At 40.2% G+C, this 17,944-nt stretch overlaps 1 protein-coding gene across 3 annotated transcripts in view; it reads right to left on the reverse strand.

Moving 5' to 3' along the window:
* Nucleotides 1–17,944, reverse strand: part of SFMBT1 (Scm like with four mbt domains 1) — a 106,413-nt gene that overhangs the window by 43,693 nt on the left and 44,776 nt on the right. For all 3 annotated transcript variants that reach the window (XM_079794714.1, XM_079794715.1, XM_079794713.1), the window contains exon 3: nt 11,721–11,815. In XM_079794714.1, the coding sequence (XP_079650840.1) occupies nt 11,721–11,815 (95 nt within the window). The remainder of the gene's footprint in view (nt 1–11,720; nt 11,816–17,944) is intronic.

Consider the following 17,944-nt stretch of genomic DNA (forward strand, 5'->3'; position numbering starts at 1 on the left):
CCGCTCACCTGCCTGCCTGCCTGCCTGCCTGCCTGATTGCCCCTAACTGCTTCTGCCTGCCAGCCTGATCACCCCCTAACCTCTCCCCTGCCAGTCTGATCGACGCCTAACTGTTCCCCTGCCGGCCCGATTGCCCCTGACTGCCCTCCCTGGCTGGCCTGGTCGCCCCCAACTTCCCTCCCTTGAAGTCCTGGTAACCCCTAACTGCCCTCCCCTGTAGGCCTGGTCCCCCCCAACTGCCCTCCCCTGCTGGCCTGGTCTCTCCCAACTGCCCTCCTCTGCTGGCCCAGTCACCCCTAAGTGCCCTCCCCTGCTGGCCTGATCGCCCACAACTGCCCTCCCCTGCAGGCCTGGTCCCTCCCAAGTGCCCTCCTCTGCAGGCCTGGATTCCCCCAACTGTCCTCCCTTGCAGGGCTGGTACCCTCCCAACTGCCCTCTCCTGCAGGCCTGGTCCCTCCCAACTGTCCTCCCCTGCAGCCTGTTTCCCCCAAACTGCCCTCCCCTGCAGGCCTGGATTCCCCCAACTGTCCTCCCTTGCAGGCCTGGCCCCTTCCTACTTCCCTCCCCTGCTGTTCTGATCGCCCACAACTGCCCTCCCCTGCAGGCTATCTTGTGACGGCCATCTTGTGTACACATGGGGGCAGCCATCTTTGACCACATGGGGCAGCCATCTTTGACCACATGGGGCAGCCATCTTTGACCACATGGGGGCAGCCATCTTGTGTGTTGGAGTGATGGTCAATTTGCATATTACTCTTTTATTAGATAGGATGTTTTAATAGTGCCTGAGTTTTCACACTCTGTTAGTAGAATTATGCAGTATCAATGTTATTCTGTGTGAGGCTACTCTTTCCCAACGTTGCTTATGAGACAAATGCTGTTGCATGTAACAGTATTTTATTTCTTTTCATTGGTGTATAGTACTCCATCTTTACAAATGTGACACAATTTATCCATTCTAATGCTAATAGTAAGCATTTCTGGTAATTCCAAGTTTTGGAAGACTATAAAGAATACTACTACCATGATTATATGAATATTTTTGTACGTCCCTTGGTGCATACATACATGGATTTCTATAACAGACAGTCAAACTGTTTTACAAAGTGGTTGTACCAATTTACTCTCCCAATAGCAAAAATCCTTTTGTTCCAACATTTTTGTGTTTTCTGTCTTCGTTTTAACCATTTTAGAAAGTGTGTAGTAAAGCTCATTATGATTTTAATTTGCATTACCTAAATAATAAAGTCAAGAACTTTTATATTTATTAGCTATTCATATTTCTTCTTTTGGGAAATGGCTAAGTTTCTTATCAATTTTTTTATTGAGTCTACTAGAGGCCCAGTGCACGAATTCATGCACCAGTGGGGTCCCTTGGCCTGGCCTGCAGGATCAGGCTGAAACCAGCTCTCTGACATCCCCCGAGGGGTCCAGGATTGCGAGAGGGTGCAGAACAGGCTGAGGGACCTGACCAGTGCACAATCGGGGCTGGGGAGGGACGCAGGAGGTTGGCCAGCTGGGGAGGGACCACGGGAGGGCTCCAGGATGTATCCGGCCCGTTTCGCTCAACCCTGATGAGCCAGACCCCAGCAACAAGCTCACCTACCAGTCGGAGTGTCTTCCCCCTGGTGGTCAGTGCACCTCATAGTAACTGGTCGACCGGTCAACTGTCTGCCCCCTGGTGGTCAGTTCACATCATAGTGAGCAGTTGAGCGGCCTTAGCATATCATTAGCATATTACACTTTGATTGGTTGAACGGCCAATCAGATGACCAGACACTTAGCATATTAGGCTTTTATTATATAGGATATTTTGAGTATCAGTTCTTTGTCAGTTACTTGTGTTACAAATATTTTCTCACTTTCTTGACGATGTTATTTGAGAAACAGAAGTTCATAATTTTAATACAGTCAGATTTATCAATGTTTCTCCTTTAAAAAGTTAGTGCTTTTCCCATATTTTGAAACAAATGTTTCCCTACTGCTAGAGGTAATAAGGATATACCACATTCTTTTCTATAAGCCTCTCATATTTAGGACTAATGTCCACCTTGAATTAATATCTATATAAGATATTGATAGGGGTCAGGTTTTGTTTGAAAATGCATATACAATTGACCTATTACCTTTCCTCACCACTGTAAATTGCCACCTTTGTTATATATCATCACTACAAAAGTGGATGTTTCTGATTTGTTTTTCCTTAGAGTAGCACTACACTGCCTTAATTAACTTTGATATCTAGCACAGCAAGTCTTTTCATCTTATTCTTTAGCTTTGTCTGACGAGCCTTGCTCCTTTATATTCTACATAAACTTTACAATCAGCTTGTCAATTTCTACCTAGATTTTTTTGGGGGGATGGGCAGGTGGTATTTGACTTGGTTTACAGTAAATCTACAGATCTATTTACAGGGAACTGACATCTTTACATAGTGAATTTTCCAATACATGAACAAGGTTTTCCTTCATTTTAACTTATATCAATAACTAGAAGCCCGGTGCACAAATTCGTGCACGGGTGGGGCCCCACTGCGCCTGCCACAGGCTCACGCCCAATCAGGAGAGGTTCTCCTTTAAAAAATTAGTTCTTTTTCCATATTTTGAAACAAGTTTCCCAGATTGGGAGAGGTTCATGCTACCACAGCAGCTCTCGCCAGTCGTGAGCCCTGTGTCTGGCGCCCTCTCACAATCTGGGACCCCTCGGGGGATTCGGGGGATGCTGGAGAGCTGGTTTCAGCCGATCCCACAGGCCACTCCCCTTGGGAGGATGCCAGACACAGGGCTCATGGCTGGTGAGCGCTGCTGCGGCAGCACAAGCCTCTCCTGATACAGAGACTGACTGGGCGTGAGCCCGCGGCAGGCACAGTGGGGCCGGGATGCGCGGGAGCGGCAGGTAGGAGCTGCAAGGTGCGTTGGACTGTGGGTTTCGGCACGATCCCTGAAGGCCACCCAGAGGGAACCAACTCATGCACGAATTCGTGCACCAGACCTCTAGTAGGAATATAATAGATTTTTTATGCTATCCTGTATCAAATAATCTGCTGAAATTACTCATTAATTATCTTAAAATTATTTTATTTATCTGCAAAAATAACATTTTTTTCCCTTCCTTTCTAATCCTTATACATTTTACTGTGTTTTTTTAACCTAACTGTACTGGCTAGAACCTCTATAACAGTATCAAACAAAAATCATGCTAACCAGTATCTTTGTCTTGCTCCATATTAAAAAGAAAGCATGTATTATATTACCATTAATAAAATTTCCTGTAGCTTTTTTGGGGGTAGATATCCTTTATTAGGTTAAAAAAAATTACTATCTACAGTTTGCTAAAAGTTTTATCATGGTGGGTATGAAATTTTATTAATAATTTTCTTTATATAGTAACATGATAATGTGATTTTTCTCCTTTATTCTGCTACCATTATTATGCTGGTTGATTTTTAAGTGTCAAACCACCTTGCATTCCTGGAAAAATCAACTTGTTATTAATGTATTATCCTTTCTAAATACAGCTACATTCAGCTTGCTATTATTTTGTATGAAGATATTTATGCATCAATCTTCATGAGTGACACTGCTCTGTAATTTTCCTTTCCTAAAATACTCATGTTAGGTTTGATATCAAGGTTATACAATCTCTAAACAAACTGGTACCCTACAATCAATAATAGATAGAACACTAGCCAGAAAGGAAACAGAGGACTTGAACAAGACTATAAACCAATGCAAACTAACAGACATTAACAGAACACCCCACTCAGCAACAGCAAAATATACATTCTTCTCATGTTTTCTAGGACACACCATAATGTTAGGCCACAAAACAAGTCTCAAATTTAAAAAGACTGAAATCATTCAAAGTATCTTTTCTGATCAAAATGGAATAAAACTGGTATGTAGTAACAGAAGGAAAACTAGGAAATTCACAAATATTTGAAGATTAAATACTCTTAAACAACTAATATGGGGGCCATCTCCCTTAACCACAAAGGGTATTTTCCAAGACCCCCAGTGGATGCCTGAATTCCCAGATAGTACCAAACCCTATATACCTATATGTTTTTTTCCTATACATACATATCTACACTAATAAAAGAGAAACATGCAAATTGACCGTACCTCCGCTACATCCACAGGCCACACCCACCAGCCAATCAGGAGCGAGTATGCAAATTAACCCAACCAAGATGGCTGTGGCCACGGATCAAGCAAGAGGCTTGGGTTTCCCCAGCAATGGAGGAAACCAAGCTTACCGCCTGCTCTGGCCGGCCCTGGCCTCCGCTCAAGGCTACAAAGTTTCAATTATAGAAGATAAATAAATCCCAACAAAAATGGCAGCAGCCATGGAGCTGGAGAGAGCAGGAGGCTTGGGTTGCCCCCGGCGATGGAGGAAGCCAAGCTTCCTGGCCGGCCCTGGCCTCCGCTCAAGGCTACAAAGTTTCAATTATAGGAGATAAATAAAACCCAGATACCAGGGCCTGCGCTTGGGTCACCGGGGGGCGTGGCCGGCCTGCAAACCACCACAGGCCTCTCGCCCAGGCCGCCCCATGCCCCAAGGGAACCCCCACCCTGATCCGGGACACCCTTCAGGGCAAACCAGCCGGCCTCTACCCGTGCACCAGGCCTCTATGCTATCTAATGAAAGAGTAATATGCAAATTGACTGTCACTCCAACACACAAGATGGCTGCCCCCATGTGGACACAAGATGGCCACCACAAGATGGCCAGCAGGAGAGGGCTGTTGGGAGGGACCAGGCCTGCAAGGGAGGGCAGCTGGGGGGAACCCAGGCCTGCAGGGTAGGGCAGTTAGGGGTGACCAGGCCTGCAGGGGAGGGCAGTTAGGGGCAATCAGGCTGGCAGGGGAACAGTTAGGCATCAATCAGGCTGGCAGGGGAGTGGTTAGGCATGATCAGGCTGGCAGACAGAAGCAGTAAGGGGCAAAAAGGAAGGCAGGCAGGCGAGCAGTTGGGAGCCAGCAGTCCTGGATTGTGAGAGGGATGTCCGATTGCCCGTTTAGGCCCGATCCTACCGGGCTCGGGCCTAAACATGCAGTCGGACATCCCTCAAGGGGTCCCAGATTGGAGAGGGTGCAGGCTGGGCTGAGGGACAAACACCCTCCCGTGCACAAATTTCGTGCACCGGGCCTCTAGTCTATAATCAAGTTTAATTTATAAACTAGGCACAGTAAGAGATTAACAACAATACTAAAATAGAACAATTATAACAATATACTGTAATAAGTTACATGAATGTAGCATTATTAAGTAAAATAAGTACTTGAACACAAGCACTGCAATACCCTGACAGTGGATCTGATAACCAAGACAGCTATTAAGTGACTAAAAAGCAGGTAGCATGTACAGCTGGACAAAGGGATGACGCATGTCCAGGGTGGGATGGATGCAATGGTGTGGGACAGCACAAAATTTCATCATGCTACTCAGAACAGCATGCAAGTTAAAACTTATGAAAAAAATATAGTAAAATAAGCATAAATAAAACTTATTGTTTGTTTCTGGAAATTTCAATTTCATGTTTTTGGGTCACAGTTGACTAAACTAAAATTGTGGAAAGTGAAACTGTAGATAAGAGAGAACTACTGTTGGTTCAAGAAAAAATCACAAGGGAGATTAGAAAATACCTTGAGACATAACAAAAATACAACATATCAAAACTGATGAGTGGCAGTAAAAGCAGTGCTAAGAGGGAAATGTACAGCTAAATGACTACATTAAAAAAGCAAACCTCTAATAGAAAAAGAGGACAACATGCAAGAACAGGTGGATAATGTAAAGAGAGAGGTAGAAATCTTAAGAAACAAATTAAAAGGAAATGTTAGAAACCAGAAACACTGTAACAGAAATTAAGACTGCCTTGCTGGATTCACCAAGAGACTGGGCTCAGCCAAGGAAAGAATCAGTGAGCTAGAGAAAAAAATGTCAACAGAAACTTACAAAACTGAAAAAGGAATGAAAAATATAAAACAATATCAAAGAATGGTGGGATAATTACAAATGTAACATATGTGTAATGGGAATACTAGAAGTAGAAGAGAGAAAGGAACAGAAGAAATATTTGAAGCAATAGTCACTGAGATGTCCCAAAATCAATGAGATACCGAACCACAGATCCAAGAATCCCAGAGACCAAGCAGAATAAAAACCAAAAAATACTTAAACCTAGACATATCATATTCAAACTGCAGACAAAGACAAAAGAAATAATTGAAAGAAGAAAGAGAAAAAACTACTCTACCTATAGAGAAGCAAGGATAAAAATTACATCAGACTTCTCTTCAGAAACCATGGAAGCAAGGTGAGAGTGGAGTAAAGTATTTAAATTACTGAAAGAAAAGCTACCAACCTAAAATTCTACATCCAGGTAAATAAAGACTTTCTCAGACAAATAAAGATTGAGGGATTTTGTTGCCAGTAGAGCTGTCTCACAAGAAATTCTAAAATAAATTCTTCCGAAATAAGGAAAATGATATAGGTCAGAAACTCAGATGTAATAAAGAAAGGGTGTTACAAAAGGAATAAAGATAAAATAAAATCTAATTTTTCTTATTCTTAATTCATCTAATAGATAAGTTTGTTCAAAACAATAATAGCAGTAAAGTATTTGGTGATTATATAGCTTATGCACGAGAGAAATAAATTACAGCAATGTTATAAGGGACAGGAGAGAGTAACTGGGAATATTCTAAGATACTAACACAACCCATGAAGTGGTATAGTGTTACTTGAAAGAGGACTTGGATTAATTGTAAGTATATGTTGCAAACTCAAGGGCAACCACTAAAAAAGTCTTAAAAAGAATTTCAATTGACACTTGAACAATACAGGTTTGAACTGCATGGATCCACTTATAGGCAGATTTTTTCAATAAATACTGTAAGTGTATTTTATCTTCCTTATGATTTTCTTTTCTCTAGCTTACTTTATTGTAAGACTACATTCGATACAAAATATGTTAATCAACTATATGTTATCTGTAAGGTCAACAGTAGGCTGTTACTAGTTAAGTTTTTAGGGAGCCAAAAGTTGTATGTGGATTTTCAAGTGCCCGGGGTGTGTGTGTGTGGGGGGGGGGGGGGGGGTTAGTGCCTCTAACCCCTGCATTGTTCAGATATATGCCAGATATAAAAGGGACAAATACTGTATAATTCCACTTAGGTTACATAGGTTAATACATTAAGACAGAAAGTATAATAGAGGTTACTGGGGGCTAGGGAGAGAAGGAAAAGGGGAGTTCTTGTTTAATGGATATAGGGTTTCTGTTTGAGATTATGAAAAGCTCTGGAAATGGATAGTGATAGTGGCTGTACAACACTGAGGAAGTACTTAATGCCACTGAATTGTTAAATGGTAAGTTTTATGTATATTTCAATATAATAATTATATTTTTAATTCAGTGGTTGCTGAATTGTTTTCAATATGCATCTTCAATTGAGGTCTACTTACAAATAATAATACACTACTTCATGTGATGCATAAAGATCTTACAACCATATACTCACAAATCCTCCCTCTCATCCTTTGTGCTAGTGTAGTTTTATATATGCTATAAACACACATTATATTGCTACCATTTTTGTTTCAAACAGTTATTTAGACATAATAAAAGAAATGAAATTTATATCCACTTACATTTATGTCATTTCTATTGTTCTTTATTTCTTTGTATAGATCTAAATTTCTGTCTTATATCAATCAAACTCCTTCTACCTTAACAACTTCCTTTAGTATCTTTTTCCAAATAATGAATTCTCTCAATGTTTGTTTTCCTGAAAAAGTCGTTATTTCTTCTTTACTTTTAGAATAAGTTTCTGCTGGGTATAGAATTATGGATTGACAGGTTTATTTTTTTTTACAATATCTTCTTCCTCTATTGTCTTCTGGTTTGGATAGTTTCTGCAAAAAATGTTACTATCATCTTCCCGTTTATTCCTCTTTATGTAATGTACTAGAGGCCCGGTGCAGGAAATTCATGCACTCAGGGGGGTCCCTCAGCCTGGCCTGTGCCCTCTCGCAGTCTGGGAGCCTTTGTGTGATGGCCATCAGTCAGACATCCTTAGCATTGCCACGGTGGCGGGAGAGGCTCCTGCCACCGACGCTGCGCCTGCCAGCCATGAGCCCGGCTTCTGGCTGAGCAGCGCACCCCCTGCGGGAGCACAATGACCACCAGGGGGCAGCTCCTGCGTTGAGCGTCAGCCCCCTGGTGGTCAATGCATGTCATAGTGACCAGTGGTTCCGCCGTTCGGTCAATTTGCATATTAGCCTTTTATTATATAGGCTATTTTCTCTGTCTGCCTTCAAGGTTTTTTATATTTGGTTTTCAGTAGTTTGAATATAATGTGCCAGGATGGGTTTTGTTTGTTGTTTATTATTTATTCTGTTTTGCATTCCCTGAGCTTCTTCAACCTGTGATGTGAAATCTTTCATTCACTGGAAAATTGTTTGCCATTATCTCTTCCAATATCTCTTCCTCACTTTCTTCTTCTGAGATTCCAATTACACATGCATTAGACTTTTTTATATTGTCCACAGCTGTTTGGTATTAGAATCTGTTTATTTCTCACTCTTTTTTCTCTTTGTGTTTCATTTCTATTGACTTATCTTCAGGTATACTGATTATTTCCTCATCTGTGTCAACCTACTGATAAGCCTGTATCAAAGGCAGTCACCATTTCCTTTACCTGGTTTCTCATTTCTATGATTCCCATTTGATTCTTTCTAATAGTTTCCATCTCTGTGATGCTCCTTTACTATTCACATATGTTGTCCACCTATTATGCTAGAGCCTTTAACATACTGATCACAGTTATTTAAAATTTTCAGATAGTTCCAACATCTGAATCATGTAAGCCTGGTTCTGTTGACTGCTTTGTCTCTTGACAGTCTGCTGTTTTCCTCTTGCTTCTTTATGTGTCCCATAATTTTTGGTTGAAAGCCAGACATCCTGTGTAAAACAGTCAAGGTGAAGGTAAATAGTACTTATGCCTGGGAATGGGCATGTTCTTTCTTATACCATCAGTCTGAGGGAGAATGTTAAGTCAATCTACTAAGGAGTGGAGCTGGGTTTGGGTTTTGTTGTTGCTATGATTATTCACAGGGCACCACAGGCTTTTTAGTCCATTGGCATTTTCTGGTGTTTAGGGTGTAAGCTCATTTGCTAGAGGATTTTATTCCCCTCAATGTTTGCTGCTCCATCCTCAGATTAGGGTCTTTGTGTCTGCATCTCACAGACCATCTCTCTCCATACTCTTTTGCCTCTCTCCCACAAATAAACTGCTGTTATCCAACATTTTCTTACTGGTGGTTAGGGACAGGCTGAAAGGAGCATTCTCTGAGATGTAGCCTTAGTCTGTCAGGTTTTGTGTTCCTGGGTCTAGGGGGTGAGAACTTCTCAGATATCTTACCCCTCTCCCAACTATAGAGGATCTTTAATGCTCCAGCATGAATTTCTACCCCTGTCCCAGAGACAGAGGGCTTTTATTCCTTCTGTTCTAGCTCCAGGCTACCAGAGATCTCCACCTGTACCCTGGGGTTAATAGGGTTTGCATCCCTTCCACTAGGAGCTCAAGTTTTTATTTTTAAAGACCCAGGTAAAGCATAGTGCCTTTCCCCATAGTGAGTGCTGTTCTATCCACCAGACATGTACCTTGAGGAAGGCTTTTTCACTATCTTAGATGTGTCCTCCTTGTACATGTGGTTTATCTCTAATTCCTTCGTAAGCCTGTCTTCCTTCCCGCCTTTATTCCCAACCGGGTCCTACAAAACTCTTGCCAGTGGCTGTCACATCCATCTCCATTATTCTGAAGATTTGAGCTGTGTTAGCTTTGTCTGTGATCTGCTAGCCAAAAGCATCCCTTCTCAGCATCTTCCTACACCCAGGCTTGATTTTCAGCATATTTGGCAGCCCTTCACCACATACTGATTCAGGTTAATAAATACTTCCTACATTTGACAGTGAAAGAGTATGCATGCATTTATTTTTCATTTTGTTGCTTTGTCATTCAAAGAAGAAAAGGTAAAATCTGTCTCTTTAAAGTGATTTTTTTTAGACAAGAATTTTGATCAGGGAATTTGTCCATCATTTGCATTTTAGTATAAATAAATAAGCTTGTGTAAATACATATCAGATTCGTAATAACATTAAAAATAAAAATTCAAAGGTATCTCACTCACAGATTTTCTATGTTAAAACAATATTGAAAACTACTATAAAAGATTTGCCAATGCAATACAAAATAAATTCCTTACCTAAAATATGTAATTCTCACTTCAACTTAAGAGAGACAAAATGAACGAAGACATACTAAAAAACGACAACCATGCTCCGGCCAGTGTGGCTCAGTTGGCTGGGTGTCCTGCTGTGTACCAAAGGTTGCCAGTTTGATTCCCAGTCAGGACACAAGCCCGGGTTGTGGGCCTGATCCCTGGTAGAACGGGTGCAGGAGGCAGCCAATTGATGTTACACTCACACATCGATGTTTCTCTCTCTCCCTTCCTCTCTCTCTAAAAATCATTAAACAATTCTCTTTTTTTTTTTTTTTAATGTAAATTACTGTGCCAGAGTTTTTACATGAGAACAAACTGCAAACAGCAGTACTCGTTTGGTTATAAAGACACCTAAAAAATACAGTTCAACTTCACAAAATCATAGACAATACTGAGTATCTTTGCAAATCCTAGAACAAAAGGAACTATGTCCTGTTGAATAGTGCTATCGACTGAATTGCCTTCCCCCCAAATTCCTATGTTCAAATCCTAGCTCCCAATGCACCTATATTTGAAGATAGAACCTTTATGAAGACAGGAAGGATGAAATGAGGCCCCAGTGATGGAGCCCTGATCCAATAGGATTCGTGTCCTTATAAGAAGAGACACCAGAGAGCCTGCTCTCTCACATCCACCATGTGAGGACACAGCAAGAAGGCGGCTGTCTGCAAACCAGGAAGAGTCTTCACTAGAAAATGACCATGCTGGTATCCTAATCTTAGACTTCTAATCTCCAGAACTGTAAGAAAATAAACTTCTGTCGTTTAAGCCACCCAGTCTGTGTTATTTGTTATGGGCTCCTGAGGAGACTACGACAAACATGAAATAATTAGTTTAAGAATCAATAATTTTGTGTCTTTTAAGAAGGAGTGAAGGGTGAACAGATTAAAGAAAACTCAGTCTAAATATAAATTATTAATAAAATTTGGGAGTATTTTCTTACACTCTAAAGGCATTTCATAGGCAAATACGTTATCCATGGATAGAGCATTAAATTGGGCTGTTAGGGCATAAAACTATGCTGCACAGGCCACTCATGTGACTCACTGGATGACATTACTACAATTCTGCTCAACATAATAGAAAACAACAGTGTTATTGAAATTACTTTCAATAAGCAAACCAATAGTCATAAAATGTTAGAATGTAAAGTGCAAGAAAAAACATTATCTTTATAAAAAGATTGTTTGACAAAAATAAAGGAATATTCATGACCAGTCAAAAAAACAATTCCTGCATTAAGTGGCAGAAAGTACACAAAACCAAAAATAATTTTAAGAGTATATCAAGTTTTCTTAATAAGGGTGTCAAGGGGGAGAAAACAGGAAAAGGCATTCAAGCCCCCCAACTTAAAACAACTCCAAACTGTCTAATGATGGCACAGTCAAAGGAAACAGATGTAAACAGTGAAGCAATGCCGTTGCTGCTCACATGTTTAAAAGATCCATAGGGAACTGCTGTGGACCCCGTCTCTTCTAGATAATCTTCCCAGCTTAATTCCACTTCTTCCACACCAGACCCAGCATCTGGAATCAAAGACAAAATAAAAGAAATAAAAAACAGGTGAACCCCAAGAAAACTCAAGGTGCAAAAACATAAATTTAGTAATAAACCTAACTTACAATTTACTTCACAAGTTAACTGGCTTTATGGTAGGTTCCCTTTGGTGCACTGAGCGTCAATGAACCTCAACAGCACAGAAGTGTGACATGCGGCCTCCTGTTGGGATCCATCTGGGATTCACCCAAATGGATCACATAACGCTGGTGAGAGTGTAACTACTACCACCATTTTGGATTGTATTTAGTACCTAACACCAAGTATTTGAGATACGTAATAGGTAGGCATTTCAAACTTGAATTTTTAATCTGATTTCTTCCTTAGTGCTCTCTCTCCAACTAAGTAAAACATATCCTCGTCGGTATTTTGGCTCAATCCAAAAAAAATGTGAGATTATCCTTGCTTTCCTCCCTTTCCTTCACATCCAACATCCCATATCCAAACTATCAGAAAATTCTCTAGGTAGCACCTTTAAAATAGATCCCAAATCTAATCACATCTCACCATTCCTATTGTTCTCTCTCGTCCAAGGCCTAACCATGCCATCACTCACTTTTTAATCACATTTATGAAAAATCTAAAATCTTTGAGATTGCAAATTCGCTACATGATCTGACCCTCTTGCTACCTACCCTGCCACTTCATTCCCAACCAGCCTCTTGTTTGCTCACTGCACTCAAGTGACACCGAATTTATTCTTCTTTTAATTTAATCATGTTCTTTCCTCAAAGCCTCTGCATTTGCTATTTCCGCAGCTCCAAGACTGATTTCCCAGTGTCATTCACATCTTCATTGCATTCAAGCCTCTACTCAATTGTCTCCAAAAAGGCCTTCCAAGCAGTGCCCACAGTAGAAAACTCCCAGGCTCTGCCTTCTGGTCTTCAAGGCATTCATTCCTATTGGACAGGACACCATGTCTTTTTATCTTCCCCTTTAGAAAACAAGCTCTATGAAGACAGAAACTTTGTATCCCCGCTGACCAAACCAATGCCCGGCACTAGTAAGTTTGCAATAAACAGTGCTACCTTTGGGGATGAAGAGGAGAAAACATGATTAGAAGAAAAATACTACGGAGGCATAAACTTGGTTGTGCCTATCTAGTACTTATTTATTTTAAAAAATGCAAACAGCCCTAGCCGATTTAGCTCAGTGGATAGAGCAGTGGCCTGCAGACCAAGAGTCCCGGGTTCGATTCCGGTCAAGGGCATGTACACAGGGTTGCAGGTTCGCTACCTGCTCTGATTCCAGCGCATACAGAAGGCAAACCAATCAATGTGTCTCTCTCACATCAATATCCCTCTCTCAGGTGGGGGAGATAAGAGATCAACCGAAGGACTTGCATGCATGCATATAAGCATAACCAATGGATGCAAAACACTGGGGGGTGAGGGCATGTATGGGAGTGGGGTGGGGTGGGCTATGGTAAGGTATGTACACATATAATACCTTAATTTAAAAAATGAAAAAAATTTTTTAAAAAATCCCTCCCTCTCTCCTCCTCTCTCTCTCTCTCCGCCCCTCCTTTCCACTCTTCTCTCTGAAAAGCAATGGAAAAAATATCCTCAGGTGAGGATTAACAAAAAAAAAGCAGAAAATACATGTTGGCAAGGAAGTGAGAAATTAGAATCTTTGTGCACTGCTGGTGTTGGAATGTAAAATGATATAGCCACTGTGGAAAACTATATGGTGGTTTCTCAAAAATTAAAAATATAATTGCCATAGGATCCACACCATTTCTACTTCTGGGTATATATCCAAAAGAAGTGAAAGCAGACTCAAACAGACATCTGAACACAAATGTTCACAGCAGCAATATTCACAATACCCAAAAGGTGGAAGCAACCCAAGTATCCATTGATAGAAGAAGAAATTAAAATATGATACATCCATTCAATGGAGTATTTTATTCAGTCTTTAAAAAAAAAGAAGGAATTCTGACACATAATACAACATGGATGAACCTAGAGGACATTATGCTAAGTGAAATAAGCCCCCTGCAAAAGGATAACTACTGTATGATTCCAGTTATACGAGGTAGCCAGAGTAGTCAAATTCACAGAGGCAGAAAGATACATGGTAGTTTCCAGAACTGTGGGGCAACAAGAATGGGGAGTTTGTGTTTAACGAGTATAGAGCTTCAGTTTGAGAAAATGAAAAATGTTCTAGGGATGGACTGTGGTCATGAGTGCACAACAATATGAATGTACTTAATGCCACTGAACAGTACACTCTTTTAAAAATGGTTAAAATGGTAAACTGTGTACAATGGATATTTTACCACAATAAAACAATGGAAACAAATGTAAGACAATGTTAACATTTACTAATTCTTCAGGGTAGCTATGTGGGTGTTCTTACATTGTTTCCCACTCATTTTTATGTATTTGAAATTTTTCACTAGAAATATAACAAGCCAACAAAGACTACATTGGAAATATCCTAGAAGTATGGGCCAGTGGAAAGTCAATTTCCATTACTAACACATAGCAGGGCTGAACACTCCTGGTCCTTAGGAGGAGCCTAGTCCCTGAAACAGCATGCCAATTTAAAAATAAAAATAAACAACAACAATAAAAATAATGAGCTAAGGAACTAAAGTTTCTCATACATTAAAAACTATTAAAGAACGGAGAAGAAACAGGTTAATGACTGGATAGAAAAATGAGCAAAATACAGGAAAAGAAAATTTATAAAAAAGGAATTCGAAGGTCCTGGAACATATGGAAAGATATGAAAATCTACTCATTTTTAAGAGAAATGCAAATTAAAACTACACTGAAATATCACATTGGGAAAAATTCCAAACTTTGACAACATACTCTATGGTGAGGCTAAAGTTAAGCAGGTAAAGCATAATGATACAACCCTAGTGAAAGAAAACTTGGCAATATCTAGCAAAATGATATATGTATTTACCTTTTGATCCAGCAATCCCACTTCTAGGAATATATTCCAAAGATATGCTGGCAAAATACAAAAAGACATATGTACAAGCTATTCACTGCAGCACTACTTGTGATAACAAGACTGCAAAGACCCAATGTCCATCAATAAGGAACTGGCTGAACGATCTATGGTTTATACATCCAGCACTATACAACTGTAAAAAGGAATGAGAACAATTCCTACATATTGCTGTGGAATACTTTCCAGTATATATTCAGTGAAACTGGAAACTACAAATCAGTTTTTATTGTATCTCTACTTTTGTGTATGGTGAGAGAGGTATAGAAATAAATATACCTGTACATACTCAAACCTATTTGTTTATTTTTTAAAATTTTCTTGTTAATTCACACTGGAGGATATTTTCCCACTGATTTTTAGAGAGTGGAAGGGAAGGAGAGAGACAGAGAGAGAGAAACAGCGGATGTAAGAGAGACACATCGACTGGTTGCCTCCAGCATGCACCTCAACCAGACCAGGGCCAGGGATTGAGCCTGCAGCTGAGGTACATGCCCTTGACCGGGATAGAACCTGGGACCCTTCAGGCCGTGGGCTGACGCTCTATCCACTGAACCAAACCAGCTATGGCTGTTTATATTTTTGAATGAACAGTAGAAATAAATAAAACTAGTTAGTATAAGAAGAACAATGGAAAGAATAAAAATATTTAAAAATATTTTTCCTTCTCCTTGAGTTTTCTAAATTATGTTTGAAAGTTGAAACAAAAATTTTAATATCTGATATGGTTCTCAAAATATGAAAAGGAAATATTTATGATAATTATATTACAAGGTAAAGACATAAAAATAGGTAAAGTTTCTATATGTGACTCAAACCAATAAAATGATGATATACCAGCACACTGATAAGTTATGTACATAAAATGTAATGCCTAGAGCAACCACTAAAGTGCTATACAAAAAGATACACTAAAAAACACTATAGACAAATGTAAATGGAATTCTAAAAAAAATAGTCAAGTAACCCATAGGAAGGCAGGGGGTAGAAGACAAAAATAATCCCAGAAAACAAATGAACAAAAATAGCACACTTGAGCCCTAACCAATAATTACATTAAATGTAGAAGGTCTAAATACACAATAATTATAAGACTGAAATTTAAAAAAGATTATGTGCTGTTATAAGAAACTTACTTCAAATATAATGACATATAGGCAGGTTGAAGGTATAAGAATGAAAAAGATATACCATGTAAATAAGCATTTATCAAAAGGAAGCAGAAACAGGTAAATCCATACAGACAGAAAGTAGATGAATGGTGGTTGCCAGAGGCTGAGTGGGGCAAGAAACAACTGCTAACTGTTTCCTTTAGGGGGTGATGAAAATGTTTTAGAAATAGTAGTGATGGTCACAAATTGTGTGAATATGCTGAAAGGCACTGAACTGTACACTCTATAAGGGCACAATTATACCTCAAAAAAAGAAAAACACCTCAATAAAGCTGGTTTTTTAAAAGCTCAATGTTTAAAGAAGTAATTATTAATTAAAAAGCAGACATACAGCCCTGGCTGGTGAGAACATCATCCCGCACATCAAAGGTCTCAGGTTCAATTCCTGATCAAGGACATGTACTTGGGTTATGGGTTTGATCCCCGGCCCCAGTCAGTAGGGGCTTGTGTGGGAGGCAACCAATTGATATGTCTCTCTCTTTCCCTCCCTCCCCTCTACTCTTTCTAAAGAGCAATGGAAAAATATCCTCAGGTGAGGATTGAAAAAAAACAACAAAAGGCCCTCGCTGGTTTGGCTCAATGGATAGAGCATCCGACTGCAGACTGAAGGGTCCCGGGTTCGATTCCAGTTCGATTCCAGTCAAGGGCACGTGCCCAGGTTGCAGGCTCGATCCCCAGTTGGGGGTGTGCAGGAGACAGCCAGTCAATGATTCTGTCTCATCACTGATGTTTCTATCTCTCTCTCCCTCTCCCTTACTCTGTGAAATAAATAAAAGTATATTTAAAAAACAAAACAAAAAAGGCAGACAAACAATAAACAAACCAAAGAAATGAACATTGTGCTGAAGAGGATACAGCACATGTTCAACATCACTAGCCATTAGGAAAATGCAAATTAAGATCAGGATAAGCTGTCATTATTAGATGCCCATCAGAGTTAAATAAAAAATAGTGACAATAGCAAATGATAGTGAGAATGAGAAGAAACTACCTCTCTCACACATGGATGGTGAGAATGTAAAATAGTATAATCATCCTGGAAAATAGTTTGGCAGTTTCTTTATTAAATGTATGATCCAGCAATTGTGTTCCTAGACATGTACCCCAGAAAAATGAAACCTAATGTATACTATTGTTCAAGCAGCTTTATTTTTAGTAGCCCAAAACTGAAAGCAACCAAAATGTACAACAGTAGATGAATAGTTAACCAAACTGTAGTATATCCATGGAACACTGCTCAGCAATAAAAGGAAACAAACTATTGATATATGCAAGAATTTGGATGGATCTCAAGGGCATTATTTTGGGTAATGAAAGCCAACCTCAAAAAGTCACATACTATGTGGTTCTATATGTGTAATATTCCTGAAATGACAAAATTATAGAGAACAGATTAATGGTTGCCTGACTTAGGGAAGGCTGGGGGAAAGAAAGTAGGTGTAAGTGTGAAGGGGTAGAATAGGGAGCTCTTTGTGGTGATGGAGCAGTTCTGTATCTTGACTGAGGTGGTGGTTACAGGAATCTATCCTATATAATAAAAGGCTAATATGCAAATCGACCGAATGGCAGAATGATGGGTCGCTATGACACGCACTGACCACCAGGGGACAGATGCTCAACATAGGAGCTGCCCCTGGTGGTCAGTGCACTCCTACAGGGGGAGTGCCACTCAGCCAGAAGCTGGGCTCACGGCTGGCGAGCACAGTGGCAGTGCTCAGGATGTCCAACTGCTGCTCCCCAGGGAGCGGGCCTAAGTTGTCAGTTGGATGTCCCATGAGGGCTCCTGGACTGCGAGAGGGCGCAGGTTGGGCTGAGGGAAACCCCCCCCCCCCCCGAATGCACGAATTTCATGCACCGGGCCTCTAGTATGTGATAAAATGACATAGAACTACATACACTTTTTACATATGTCAATTTCCTGGCTTTTACACTGTACTATACTTATATGCGATGTAACTA

This window comes from Cnephaeus nilssonii (assembly GCF_951640355.1).
Source record: "Cnephaeus nilssonii genome assembly, chromosome: 17".
Classification (NCBI taxonomy): domain Eukaryota; kingdom Metazoa; phylum Chordata; class Mammalia; order Chiroptera; family Vespertilionidae; genus Cnephaeus; species Cnephaeus nilssonii.